Source organism: Gekko japonicus, unplaced genomic scaffold, assembly GCF_001447785.1.
Source record: "Gekko japonicus isolate JY-2015 unplaced genomic scaffold, Gekko_japonicus_V1.1 scaffold1433, whole genome shotgun sequence".
Classification (NCBI taxonomy): domain Eukaryota; kingdom Metazoa; phylum Chordata; class Lepidosauria; order Squamata; family Gekkonidae; genus Gekko; species Gekko japonicus.
In genome coordinates, this window is record NW_015168090.1 from 759793 (window position 1) to 773756 (window position 13964).

Here is a 13964-nt window from a genome sequence, read left to right on the forward strand (position 1 = left end):
CAATTCTCCAAAGTCCTTTATTTTTTGGAATAGTAACGGTAACTTTTCTATCGGGTTTTGCACAATAAACATTACATCGTCAGCAAATGCTCGGTATTTATATTTAAGCCCTTTGTGTGTCAATCCCGTTATCTCTTGGTCTTGCTGTATTTTTTGTAGAAGTATCTCCAACACCCAAATGAATAATAACGGTGATAGGGGACAACCCTGCCTAGTACCTTTCTGTACCTTGAAGCTATCAGTCAATTCTTTATTTACATTCAGTTTGGCTCTTTGTTCAGAATAGATAGCTTCAATACAGTTTCTAAATTGTTGTCCCACTTCTATTTTTTTCATCTGAAGCATAAACTTCCAGTTAAGATTGTCAAATGCCTTCTCAGCATCGACAAATAAGAAGGCTACTTCTTGTTCAGGGTGTTTCTCATAATATTCAATTGCATCCATTACTATTCTTACATTGTCTCGAATCTGTCTTTTTGGTAAAAAACCAGCTTGGTCTTCTGAAATCACTGTTTGTAAATAGTTTTTCACCCTTTCCGCAATGATTTTTGCGAAAATCTTGTAGTCATTATTCAAAAGAGAGATTGGCCTGTAATTCTTCACATTCGTTGGTTCTTGTCCTTCCTTTGGTATTAATGAGATAATTGCCTCCTTCCAAGAGTCCGGCACCTTCTTGCTCTCACGTATGTCGTTGGATAAAGCTTCCATGGCCGGAACAATTTCTTCTTTCATTTTTTTATAAAACTTTGCAGTAAATCCGTCCGGCCTATAAAATGCTTCTTGTGTTGAAAGCCACAACGATGTTTTCAGATACAGGCTAGGTTTATTTTTATTCCATATTCTCAAAATGGCATGTCTAATATAATGATCTTTGAAATCCACATAAAGTTAAAAGTTAATCATACCATAAATAGCCATGCCAACTAAATCTTAAATTGTGTCCTAACTCCAGTAGCCTTCTATTTCTTAGCAAACCCCATTCTTTCATCTACATTAAACAGCAAGCAGCAAAGTATAGTTTCAAAACAGGTAAACCAAGACCTCCACTTTCCTTTACATCTTGTAATACCTTATATACATCTTGTAATAACTTCTATTTAACTCAATCTTTTTTTTGTATGAATATTTTTATTGGGTTTTCACATGCTCACAACCACAATCATATTCTTAATATATCTCCAATTAATTTACTTATGATTTAAATACATATCTTAATAGCAACACATCAACCAAGTCAATATAAATTTCCTTTCTTCTCACTCATTAAATAAATGACATTTTCAAATACACACGTCCGATACTAATATTTGTTAAGTTTCGTTTCACTCTTTTATAAATTATTAAATATAACAACCATTTTAAATTCACATTTTCCTCTCTTGACAGGTTACTAACAAACTTCCTACTAATTCCTACTAATTCCCTTCTTTCTCCATAGAAGACATATTTCATATTACTTTAATTTATTTTTATTTATTATTTTAGATTTATTATTTTTTATAGTTATTTCAAATTTTTCCTTGTTTACCTCCCTACCTAAGTCAGGATTGTCCTCAAACCTTAACTGCTGTACTACTCATAGTTAATCTTTCACCAGTAGACAGTATGTTCTCCATTTCTTTCCTGGGTTTCCCACTTCATATAATTCAATTAAAGTTTGTCAATATATTTATGCACTTTTTTAGTATTATTTTATAAATCACACCCTTCTTCTGTCTGAAAAAAATTTCCCCCCCTCACATTTTGACCATCTTCTCTACTGCTACTACTTTTTTCTTCCTATCAACACCTCTCATTTTTATCATTATTTTCCCTATACTTGCCTCCTACCTAATTCATTCCAAATTACACATTTTCCCCAAATCTTTAAAGAGGTACCACACACACACACAAAACCCAGAATAACAGATAGACAAAGTCCCGCAATGCAAGCAGTTTTGTATACTTTCCCCAAAAACATACATTAATTTATCTCACCACCCTTTAAATCACATCTACTAACCCACATCAAACAAAGCTCTAATCTATTCAACTCTTTTTTTTTCGCAACCAAATACTCTTAATTTATTCCCACAATCAAACAGAAAAACACAATATATATAACAATTCATATTATATAATTTTCCTTCTGTGGAACTGATGCTTCTTTTTCCTCATTACTTACAATAATTCATACCACCACCCATTAAGTCAAAATTACAAACCCTCATCCAATTATACTCTAATCTATTCAATTCATTTTTTTTCACATCAGGATGTTTTATTCAAGCCCTTTTCCACAGTCAGACAGAGAAACACAATAAATATAACAATTCATATAATTTAATTTGCCTTCTATGGACCTGAAGCTTCTTTTCCCTTAGTAGCATGTCTACATGGTCTTTCCCCTTACATAGTTGGTACATCACTTCCACTCTCTCCTTGGTAAAATGCACATATTCATACTTCCAAGCCATTTTGTCCTTCTCAATCTTTCGCATACATTGTCCCTGTCTTTTCCTTCTTTCCGTATCCAAGTCTTTGCACTTTTCTTCTTATCTTTTCCCTTTTCTGCTGGCTCTTTTTAGTCGCTTTCTTATTTCGCCTTGATGTCGGTAAACATAGCAGTTCTGCTTCTTTCTCCTTGTTTACACCCATCAGACCTCTCTGAGTTCTGTACCACTTGTTCTTGAGTCTCCACTCAGGCACTGTAAGAGCCTCATGTAAACTCAATCTTTCATGATCAGTATCAATTCTGGTTTTAATTGAGATTTAATATACAACACAACTCCATTTTTCTTTTCGCCCAAAATTTTATGGGCCACATATTTTATATTTTTTCTAATATGGATCACTTGTAAGCAAATAATATCTTGTTTTAAGGTTTTCAAATGAAATACTTTTTTCTCTTTTGAGGAGCATTTGCTCCATTCATATTCCATGTTAGACATTTGTAATCCTAGCTTTTAATACAAACAAATAACAAAACAATGCAGCACACAATACAAAATGGCAAGCAATGGCAAAACAACTGTGTGCGGAAATACCCGCAAGAGTTTACCATAACCCTTGAGCCAGTGTCCACAGAACAGGAGGCATTTTTGGTCCTGATCTACATAGTAGCAACCTTGAGAGGTGCATAAAGAAACTGAACAATATTGTCTTGTAAAGAAATTGGAATGAGACTTTCTATTGTGGCTCTTGGTTCCTGAGGAAGGACCAGAAGTCTGAAACACTGTATACTACCTAGGAACAGTGTTGGATATCTGCTTTGGACTTGATGCATTCTGTAGACCTCTATATTTCCTATGATGGATTTTATGTACAGATTTATTGCTGATTACTTATGTGTTTCACTTTGCTGAAGTCTCCTTTTGTATATTTACTCTTGTGGTTATTTTAGCACACAGATGTTTTGCTGTTACTTGCCTAGCTTTTAATACAAGCCTCAGTTTCCAAGTTATATCCAATATTTTCTTGCCTTGTTTTTGTATTCAGCAAACATTTCTGAGGTAGTTTCTTCATAGATTTCAGTACCTCAAATATTTCACACTCCAGCTACTTGAATCTACTGTGTATCCAAGAACAAAGTAACAGTGCATTTAACTTGATTGCCACTGACTGCACTGTATTACCTTCAAGAAAGACTTAAGCTGTTAATTACTGGTGTGTAGTGTAAGCATCTGCGAATATTATCATCCAGTGGTACTTTGTAAGTAACTTTTGCTTATGTCTCACCAGCAACTAACTGAACAGGCACCAGAAAGCTTTGAGACGCTGAAAACTCTAGACCCAGAGGAAACTGTACATGAAAATCCTCCTGCAGAAGAGAATTTGGATGGTGACTCTGGACAGGAATGCTCACAGATCTGTTCTACAGAGAACATTACAGATCTACGTACATGTGAAACCAGTAATCCTTAACACTGAGGCTGCTTGTATCCTATCAGTGCTTTAAGGGGTGAATAAACTGCCAGAGATGACTTGGGTAGGGCAGGAATGAAATCCTCTGAAAACTGATAATTTAAGATCTAAAATGTAAATTGTGGCAAGTAATTTGTACCAGTGCTAGTAACTGTATCCTGTCTGAATTGTTAACTGCATCTGGCTGCTTGTGTAAGATGGAAATACTATGTATTTCACCATGTAAATAGTTTTTATCCATGTATTAATACATTTCCTTTAACTGCCAAATAAACTTAATTGTCTCCATTGTACTCACATACTCACTTACATACAACACCCAATGAGCAAATGGGTTTTCGCATCTGGTGATATAGTAGCCCTAATGAAAGTCCTACCCTCTTGTGGCTTGATTGGAATGTGATGGACAGCAAATGCATGTGATGATCACCTTGAAGACAGGAGCGTAGCTTAGATTCTGAGTGTGGAGAATTGGACAGCAGAGGAGCCGAATCGCTTGGGTAGATCAATGCAATGTTAGTTGTGAACTACAGCTGCGGTGGCTCAAGTGGTTAAGACGCTGAACTGCAGGCTGTGGAAGGTCGGTAGTTCAGCAGTTCGAGACCGAGTGTGCCGCATGACGGAGTGAGCTCCCGTCTCTAGTTCCAGCTCCTGCCAACCTAGCAGTTTGAAAGCAAGAAATTGCAAGTAGATAAATAGGTACCACTTTGGTGGGAAGGTAACAGCGTTCCGTGCGCCTTGGTGTTTAGTCATGCCAGCCACATGACCACGGAAATGTCCTCGGACAGCGCTGGCTCTTCGGCTTTGAAACGGAGATGAGCACCGCAACTCTAGAGTCAGATTCGACTGGCTTTCGAGCAAGGGAACCTTTACCTTTTTACAGGCTGGAAGCCTTTAAAACTTGATCGTGTTAAACTTCAAGTTCCTGATTTAGCTTTACATATGTATAGAATAGAATCCTAAAACATAAATTAGAAGTGTATTTTATCAGAATAAACCAGACTGAAATATATATCCCTAAGTAAGGCTTCTGTTAAACCTTGAGCAGTTTCTGAACAATTCAGAATAGTACCTAGTTCTCCCCTACTTGTAAGTCTGATGGCACTGGATGTTGAAGCAAGTACTCACCTTGCCCAATCAGACATATCAGAAATGCAACCGGCACACATTTTAATTGTATCGGAAGTGACTGATCATTTGTGCTACAGGAATAGCAGAAACATAATTTACTACTAGCTTGGAAATGGGGTTTGGTTAGGAAGTGGTGTTGAACAGCAGGGATGAAACTGTATATTATCACTCAATGAAAAACATTGGTACTGTCACTACTGGTTGTACGGTATTGCCATCAGAAGTATACGTGTTTCTCAAAGTTCCTGTGGGAACTGTTCCTTTAAAATGTCAGTGGTTTGTTCCCCCATTCCCAAGAAACAAGCTGAGATGTAATTCCCTTCCCCCCCCCCAACGGAAAAGTGGCTAGTACTTCATTCTGTATGTACTTAAGAGATTGGATTTATACCCTGTCCTTCACTACCCGAATGAGTCTCAGAGTGGTTTAGAATCTCCTTTCCCTTCCCCTCCCAACAGACACCCTATGAGGTAGGTGGGCCTGAGAGAGCTCTTTTGAGAATAGCTCTGAAACAACTTGTAACTGACACAAAGTCACACCAGCAGCTGCATGTGGAGGAGTGGGGAATCAAACCTGGTTCTCCCAGATTAGAGTCCGCGCTCTTAACCACTACGCTTAACTGGCTGTTAGTGACTTCAGTCTCCTTCAAGTTTCTCTGCCGGAACCTGTGGGGAGCTTTATCCATTCTGAATAGACACAGCTTAGCCAGAGGTGTGATGTATATTGCTAGTATCTTACTTCTGAATGGGAAGTGGTCTAATACCAGAATTAGGCAAAGCATAAGTTTAAGTGCTACATAGGTATAAATTATAACCGTGGGGGGGGGGGAGTAATCCTGCACTGTTCTAAGGTTCTTTCAAATCCTTTTACTCAGAGGGGTGTGATCTGTGCATGCCGACTATTCATTAGACAATATCTGGGGTCTTGAGTTGCCCCTAGACTCAGCTTACTGCAATATACTACAGCTACATTCCTAAAGAAATTCTTCCTTCTAGCCTTGCCCCTCGTAATGGAAATGGAACCTCTCTCAGTATGACAGCTTTCTCAGACCTATTATCTGTACAGATTAAAGTCCTAAAACAAGCTGAGAAGAGTAATGCTCTCTATACACTTGAGTTTCAGCTGTACAAGTATGGAGTTAAACTATTACTGGAAAGGGAGACCATCATGTACTGAAAGTCAATTGGTCAACATACCATTTACAGCAGTTTATAAACATATTCAGGAGCTGCGGTGGCTCAGGTGGTTAAGATGCTGAACTGCAGGCTGTGGAAGGTCAGTAGTTCAGCAGTTCGAGACCCGAGTGTGCCGCATAACGGAGTGAGCTCCCGTCTCTAGTTCCAGCTCCTGCCAACCTAGCAGTTCGAAAGCAAGAAATTGCAAGTAGATAAATAGGTACCGCTTCAGTGGGAAGGTGACAGCGTTCCGTGCGCCTTGGTGTTTAGTCATGCCGGCCACATGACCACGGAAATGTCTTCGGACAGCGCTGGCTCTTTGGCTTTGAAAAGGAGATGAGCACCGCAACCCTAGAGTCGGACTCGACTGGCTTTCAAGCAAGGGAACCTTTACCTTATAAACATATTCAGGTTAGACTAAAAGAAACTGCTGTGAGGCACAGGATTCTCAAGCTTCAAACAGAGGATGGGAGCTGAGAGTTGGGTTCTCCCAGAGACATGTTGATGTACTTCAACACAGACTATTAGGATATTCAAGGAAGGAACTGCTGCTTCCTAAAGCTGAACGATGTATTTACATACAAGGATAGTCTTACTGAAACAGTCTCATGTAATCAACACAGTTGAAGGCATTTGGGGGATTATGTTTATATTTGTTTTTAAGAGAATCAATATTGGACAATTCTTAGTGTTTTTTTTATATATATATAGATATAGATAGATATAATAGATATATATAGACGCAGGCATATATATGAACTCTGAAATAATGTCACTTAAAGAGAATGTATTTCTATAAAACATTTTGCAGTCCTACCATATTACTGTTCTGAGCATGCTGACTAAGATATTAACGTTGTACTTCCTGTCGGAACAGACATTGGTGTACAAAGAAGAAGACAACCCTGAAGGGGAAAGCAAGAAGTCAGGATAAGTGTCATTCCTTATCTTTCTCCAGATTGCTACTGTTAGGGCAATATCCTGCTTCTCTCAGCTAGAAATGTAGTTAGGAACCTATCTCTGTCTCTCCTCTTTACTATCAAGCAGGGGTCATTTCCTGCAGGAGCACATAGAAGCGGAGCTCCAGTAGTAAAGAGTTCAGGGGGCGGGCACATGCAACAAGCCCCACCCCCTGCTCCCAGCAGCCCTCAGTCAGAGCAAGAAGCAGCCAGGTAAGTTGCAGAGCTTCCCCCAGCCCCCCAATCCAGAACAATCCAGAACAGTCTGCATGTCCCCCCCCCCCAAACAGCTAGCAATCGAAAACAATGGAGCCTGAGTGGTGGATGTTGCCTTCTGACACACTTCTGGTGATGTCAGGGGGTGTGGCATATGCTAATGAGTTATGCTAATGAGCTCCTGCACCTCTTTCTACGAAATGACCCCTGCTATCAAGTATGTTAGTTCCTAAATAAACCCTTATCTAATGTTTAATCAGGGTGATCGATGTTGCTGTGTTAATTACTCTTCCAACACTCCCAAGAACTCTTTTCTAGGAGGAAACTAAAATGGGACTTTACGCTGACTAGACTGCTTAGGATTGCCCCCTTAGTGAATTCTGTGGTGTGTAATACCTGAAGGACACAATAATAAGGTTGAGAGGTATTTGAATTAGGACAAGGCTAGGTGGGTAGCTTGCGTTTGTCTGTGTTAACTAAATAAATCAGGAGACTAGTGGCACTTTGGATTATTTTGCGTTGTTGGACTGTTTTATTTAGGAAAATTTTTAATACTGATAGTAACGGACAAGAAAGGTATATATGCAACAGTTAACTTCACATAGGTACTGTATTTAGGGAACTTCTATGACACCTGTTTGAGGCAGCTGACTTGTTAAAATAGCATAAAAACATAAATGACTGGAACTTATAACTTCTTGCTGTACATAATGATCTTCCTTGAATGCGTTTCATTCAAACATTAACCTTTTCAGCATCATAAGATGTCATTGTGTGTGCACTCCTGAGCCATCTTAAATTAAACATAGGTGGCACTCTCTTGCAAGTGATGAATATGGTACAGAAATCTGCATCTTTACTGCACAAGGTTTAGCAGCGGTGAGCTGAAGTGGGTTTATTTCATTGCAGGGATATTTTAGAATTGTGTATTTTCACGCTGCACTTGCACAGGCTCCTGGTCTCTCTTCAGATCCACACCCATTTAGCTTCAGAAGCGTTCGGGTGTTGCCAGACCCATTCACTGGGCACAATAGCCACTTTTAATGATGCAGGAAGGGCTACTGAGATTTTGAAGGATTGCGTGGGTAGCCTTGAGGGACTAGAACCTGAAACTGTATTGCAGGTTTGTTAATGTATATTTTGAGCTGTAAACTATGAACAGTAGAAAAGGCTAGCATGTGGACTTCACAGCAAGTCTTTAATCTCAAATATTTAGGAAACATACAAAATCCATTTTGGCTCCTATGTAATCTGATGGTTTTGTCAATGTGCCTTTCACAGCATTTCCCTCAAGGTCTAGTCTAACCGTACATTCTGAAATCCCAGGAGTGAAAGCATCACTTCAGCATAGTTTGTTGGCCATCCAAACCATTCCATGCTAGAGAGGGATTCCAGCCTGTTCTCTAGCATTTCCCCACCTGATTCCTGAAATAATTTAAGATAAGGGATGTTGTTACAGCAGACGACAGTCATAAGATAACAGACCCAGAACTTCACCATGATTATATCCTGATCATCATCAGTGTAATCTTCGTCTTCGTCCTCATCCTCATCCAAAGAGGCAAGAAGAATGTCGGTGAGATGGAGCTCTTTGGCATGGTTTTGGTTGTTGTAGCTTAAGTAGCATATACCACATAACCCTTTCAGCACTGCAATCCTCACCTTCTTGGGAGTATCTGCCATGATCAACATATCAGTCATGTCCTGAATATATTCTGATGCAGGCGCACTACTGGTGACACCACCTGCAAAGAAAAGCATTTGTCTTAAGTCCAAAGAAGAAGTTTATGTGGAAACTGAATACTCCCTTCTGCTTGAAAAGAAGCCCCCTCTCTTCTGAAAAAAAGGGAAGTCTAAGCTTGGTTCCTTCATGGTATTTGAGTTGCTTTCCGCCACTTACTGCTACCACATACAAATCCCTCTCACACCCTTTTTGTAGCACTCTTTCATTGCTTGGAGTCATGTTCTAGTACAATAAATGTACAATGTGATAGAGAGTTAATAGAGACTTCCAGGCAATTTTAGTTAGTTAGTTAATTTATACCCTGCCTTTCTGCCCAATGGAGACTCAAAGCAGCTTACATCATTCTCTTCCATTTTATCCTCGCCACAGGCCTGGTTGGTAGGTCAGGCTGAGAGACTGTGACTGACCCAAGGTCACCCAGCGAACTTCCATGGCAGAGGATTTGAACCTGGGTTTTCCAGATTCTAGTCTGAGCCTATCTTATGGCTTGATACAGTTAATAGTTGTGTGTCAGTTATATAAATAATTTTAGATAACTAGATTATATTGGCCTGTACCTGACCACATATTCTGAAGGCTGATGGCACTTAAGAAAATGTAATGGGGGTGGTGGAGATTTCCTCCCTCCTGTTGCAGCTTCTTCAGCCCTTTGACATTTTGTTCAGCAAACTCAGGAATGGCAAAGGGGACAGGGTTATTGCTAGAAAGGTTATTGCTGTTAAGTGCCTCTCAATGGCCCATATTTAACCACACATTCTGACGATGTAAGGGTCCTTAAGAGAACTTGAGTCACCAATCTTGCAGATTACTTGAACTGCCACAGAAGGGGGGCCCCTCATTTTTAATCTATCACATTTTTAAGGCTTCTGATAATGTCGTAGTGATACTCAAACTTCATATCAATATGTGTACAAGGAGGGTTGGTTTGATACCTCACCCTTCGCTACCCTAAGGAGTCTTGGAGTGACTTACAATCTCCTTCCCTTCCTCTCCCACAACAGAGACACCCTATGAGGCTGGTGGGACTGAGAGAGCACTTAGAGAACTGCTCTAGCGAGAACAGCTCTGAGAGAACGGTGACTGACCTAAAGTCACTCAGCTGGCTGCATGTGGAGCAGTGGGGAATCAAACCAGGTTCTCCAGGTTAGACTCCACCACTCTTAACCACTCCACCAGACTGGCTAGAATCATACAGCCCAAATCTCAGATTTCTTTTTCAGTACGACCTTCCTTTAAAATCCTTTTAGGGGAGGGTTTTCACTGAGTCCTAAACTATAGATCTTTAAAATACTTTAAAACAGGCTGCCTAATTCAGTCTCAGACCTCACTTGTACCTGTTATGTCCCATTCTCTCACGGCATACCTGTATAAGCCAGCAGTCCAATATAGTGTGCAGCTTTGGCCCTGTCGTCAATCGGTAGCTTTGTATTTCTCAGGATATCACCATATCTCCTTATTTTTTCAGTGTGAAAGTTAGTGTCTATTAGTGGAACAGTATCTGCCTCATCTTGAGGAAAACGGAATTTCACAAGTTTTTCATACCAGATGTGTAGCTTATTTAATATGTTTCCCATATTTCTTCAAGCGGCCTTCCCGGGGGGGGGGGTCTTTTACATTTCTTTGTAAAGCTGCTATTTTCCCTAATAGGAATGTATTGGTACTGATTTACTTTTAACTCCAAATCCAAGTAGTAAGTAACTAGGCAACAGTTTGGAGTATCGTAAACAGAATGGAAAATGGAACGGAGTGGAATACTGAGTCATGCTGACACTGGCTCAAGGGTTATGATAAACTAAACAAGTATCTACATTTGAAAAATAGTGAAATTAATCTTTCTGCCTTTTGGATCTGCACAGTCTAAATTACCTGTGTGAAGTTCATTCCCTTTCTGCCTAATTCCAAATCCCCCTTTTTCCCATTCAAGGCATTCTTCACTTTTCCAAAATCCATACTAATGATTAGAGAGTGAGCTGAAAGTAAAACAGCCGCTATGATAATGCCTTTGCATTAATCTAATACGTGAATACTTTTGCACTACTGGAAGCAGTTCTGGCCATCCCCATCTCAACAATACTGCTATAAAAGGTGGATCAAAGGGCAACCAAAATGATTAGAGATTGAAGTACCTGCCTTAGCAGAAAGGGCAACCAAAATGCTTAGGGGAAAATAAGATGACTGCAGGAAGGGATAGAAGATTAGAGTCCAGTAGCACCTTAAAGACCAACGAGAGTTTCAGGGCACAGAATTTAGAGAGTCAAAGGCCCCTTTGTCAGATGCAGGAAGGGATGAGATACCCATTTGTGGAGAAAGAGGGTGAATTTTTCTCCTCCTCCCCAAATACTACAACTCAAGAATCCCCAAAGAAACTGCTACAGATTCAGGACTGATAAAAGAAAGTACTTTGTGCACTACATAATGTACGTAATTTGCAACAAGATGTGATGATGGCCCCTGTTTTAGATAGTTTCAGGGGTCATTTCCTGCAGGAGCGCACAGGAGCGGAGCTCCAGCAGTAAAGAGCGCAGGGGACGGGCACATGCAATAAGCCCCACCCCCTGCTCCCAGCAGCCCTCAGTCAGAGCAAGAAGCAGCCAGGTAAGCTGCAGAGCCCCCCCTGCCCCCCCCGGTCCAAAAAATTTCAGTGGCACCTTTAAGACCAAGTTTTATTCAGGTACAAGCTCCTCTGCGAGGACAGATCTGCACGTTCCCCCTCCCCCCAATAGGTAGCAATCCAAAACAGTCCCGTGGAGCCTGAGCGGTGGGTGTTGGCTTCTGACACACTTCCGGTGATGTCAGGGGGTGTGGCATATGCTAATAAGTTATGCTAATGAGCTCCTGCACCTCTTTTTCTACGAAATGACCCCTGGATAGTTTTAAAGGGAATTCGGTAAATTCATGGAGGATGGGACTATTGGTCATGATAACTAAATGGAAGCAATGCACTTCCGGAAAACGGTCGCTGGTGGTTAAAGGCAGGGGAGGACTATTGCTTGCACGCCCCACTTGGCATCTAGTTAGTCTGAGAAATGGGATGTTGGACCAGATGGGCCACCGGTCTAATCAAACAGGGATGCTCATAAAACGGAGATTGATGTAAGCCACTTTAGGTCCCCATTGGGGAGAAAGGTGGGGTAATAATAATGATGATGATGATGTGCTCCACGTCTCCAGCAGATAAATTTATTTTTCAGTCAGACCCAAATAATACTTTCCTCTTCTTTGCACTCTTTTTTTACACATAGGTCTCTCCTGTCCTAAACACACACACCCCTCCCCATCTATTGAGGCTGGTGAATGTACACATCTTCCCATCACTACCTCCCAAACCAAATGCAGAAGCCAGCAGCTCTTCAAAACAATCCCTGTGGGCCCTCTAGGCACTACCCTTTGGCAACTGGCTTCAGGTAGCCATTCACTTTTTGCTGGATACTGTTTGGCCCTTTTAAGAGGGCCATTCAGTGAGACACCAGTGGCGCTGATTCCCCACTGCTGAAAGGGTCCATTTGCCCTTCTTTCCTTCCTATGGACAAGCCGAATGTTCAAGCACTGGTGTGAGTAATGTCAGCCAAAATGATCACTGCATTACCTCCCTAAAGGTAAAAGGTAAAGGTTTCCCTTGCTCGAAAGCTAGTCGAATCCAACTCTAGGGGGCGGTGCTCATCTCGGTTTCCAAGCCGAAGTGCCAGAGTGTTCCAAAGACATTTCCGTGGTCATGTGGCCGGCGTGACTAAACGCCAAGGTTCACGGAATGCTGTTACCTTCCCACCGAAGTGGTACCTATTTATCTACTTGCAATTTCTTGCTTACAACTAGCAAAAATGGTGACGAAGTCCAGTCCACCATACGGTTGACAAAATACATTACAGGCAGGCTTTGAAACTGTTGCATGCACAGTTTATGAAACATTTTATACTCTGCCACTGACTAAAAGGTTTGACTTGGTGGGTGCACTTAGCACTTCCATGGTGCATGTGTTAAGTGCCATTTATGATTCTAACATCATGAATGTATTTAGGTATTAACATTAGTTCATTTGTGACTGTTGTCTGGATAATGATGGGAGGGTAAAATGCTGAAAGAACAAAATGTTAACTTGCTATTTTTGCTGAGGCTTATGGCCTTGGTAGGCCAGCTATAACTGTGCATGTCTCTGGCTAAACGAAGAACAATGGCACCTTGTAAACCATATCAGCTATATAGATACTTTTAGAGTTGTACAGTCTAAGAGAAAGAAACACTTATTTTTCAGCTAAAAGAAAAAACTTTGCTTGGGAAAGCCCAGCCTAAAAGGTTTTCTGCCAATCAGAGATCTGTTAGGTCAGCGTGCTGATGTTTGATGGAACCAATAATGTTCAATTTGTGTGCATCATCCTGAGTATAAGATCCTATGTCACCCTTTGTAACACTCGAAGAGTCTGTTGGGTATTCAGGGTGCCAAAGCCTTGAGATCTGTACTCCTTTATTAATTAATAATATTTTTTTTTGTCTTCTACTCTACAGGACTGCTTTGTGTGTTTTCTCAAATTAGCCTGGGCAAACACAACCAGGACAGAGGTTCTGTCTAACAAAACTGTTATGGGTAGGAGGGCTGTTTGCCAATTGAGCAAGCAAACCAAAACAAACCCCGCCACACTAACACTATTTTAGTAACTTGACTGTCACAGTAAATATACAAATACCACAGAAAACAGAAGGCAAAAAGAAGACAGTACAAAAGAAGAGGATGAAAAGCTCTTGGGAGACACATGCTGTAAAAACCGAATCATAATTATTTCACGTGTTGTCAAAAGGCTGTTTCCTTCAGTAAAATGCTTAGGTTTAGCTGTACAAATGTAGCT

At 40.5% G+C, this 13964-nt stretch overlaps 2 protein-coding genes across 2 annotated transcripts in view; one reads left to right on the top strand and one right to left on the bottom strand.

The window, feature by feature from the left end:
* GMNN (geminin, DNA replication inhibitor) overlaps positions 1 to 4185 on the top strand; it is a 23850-nt gene extending 19665 nt beyond the window's left edge. Inside the window, exon 7 of the mRNA XM_015414732.1 lies at positions 3721 to 4185. Coding sequence (XP_015270218.1) covers positions 3721 to 3903 — 183 coding nt within the window. The 3' untranslated portion in view covers positions 3904 to 4185. The remainder of the gene's footprint in view (positions 1 to 3720) is intronic.
* Positions 4186 to 8678: 4493 nt separating this feature from the next.
* On the bottom strand, positions 8679 to 10700 carry LOC107113399 (chromosome unknown open reading frame, human C6orf229). The gene is made up of 2 exons (XM_015414725.1): positions 10490 to 10700; positions 8679 to 9127 (listed from the first exon to the last, which is right to left on the bottom strand). Exons 1-2 carry the CDS (start codon positions 10698 to 10700, stop codon positions 8679 to 8681), a joined length of 660 nt encoding a protein of 219 aa, XP_015270211.1.
* Positions 10701 to 13964: the final 3264 nt, after the last annotated feature.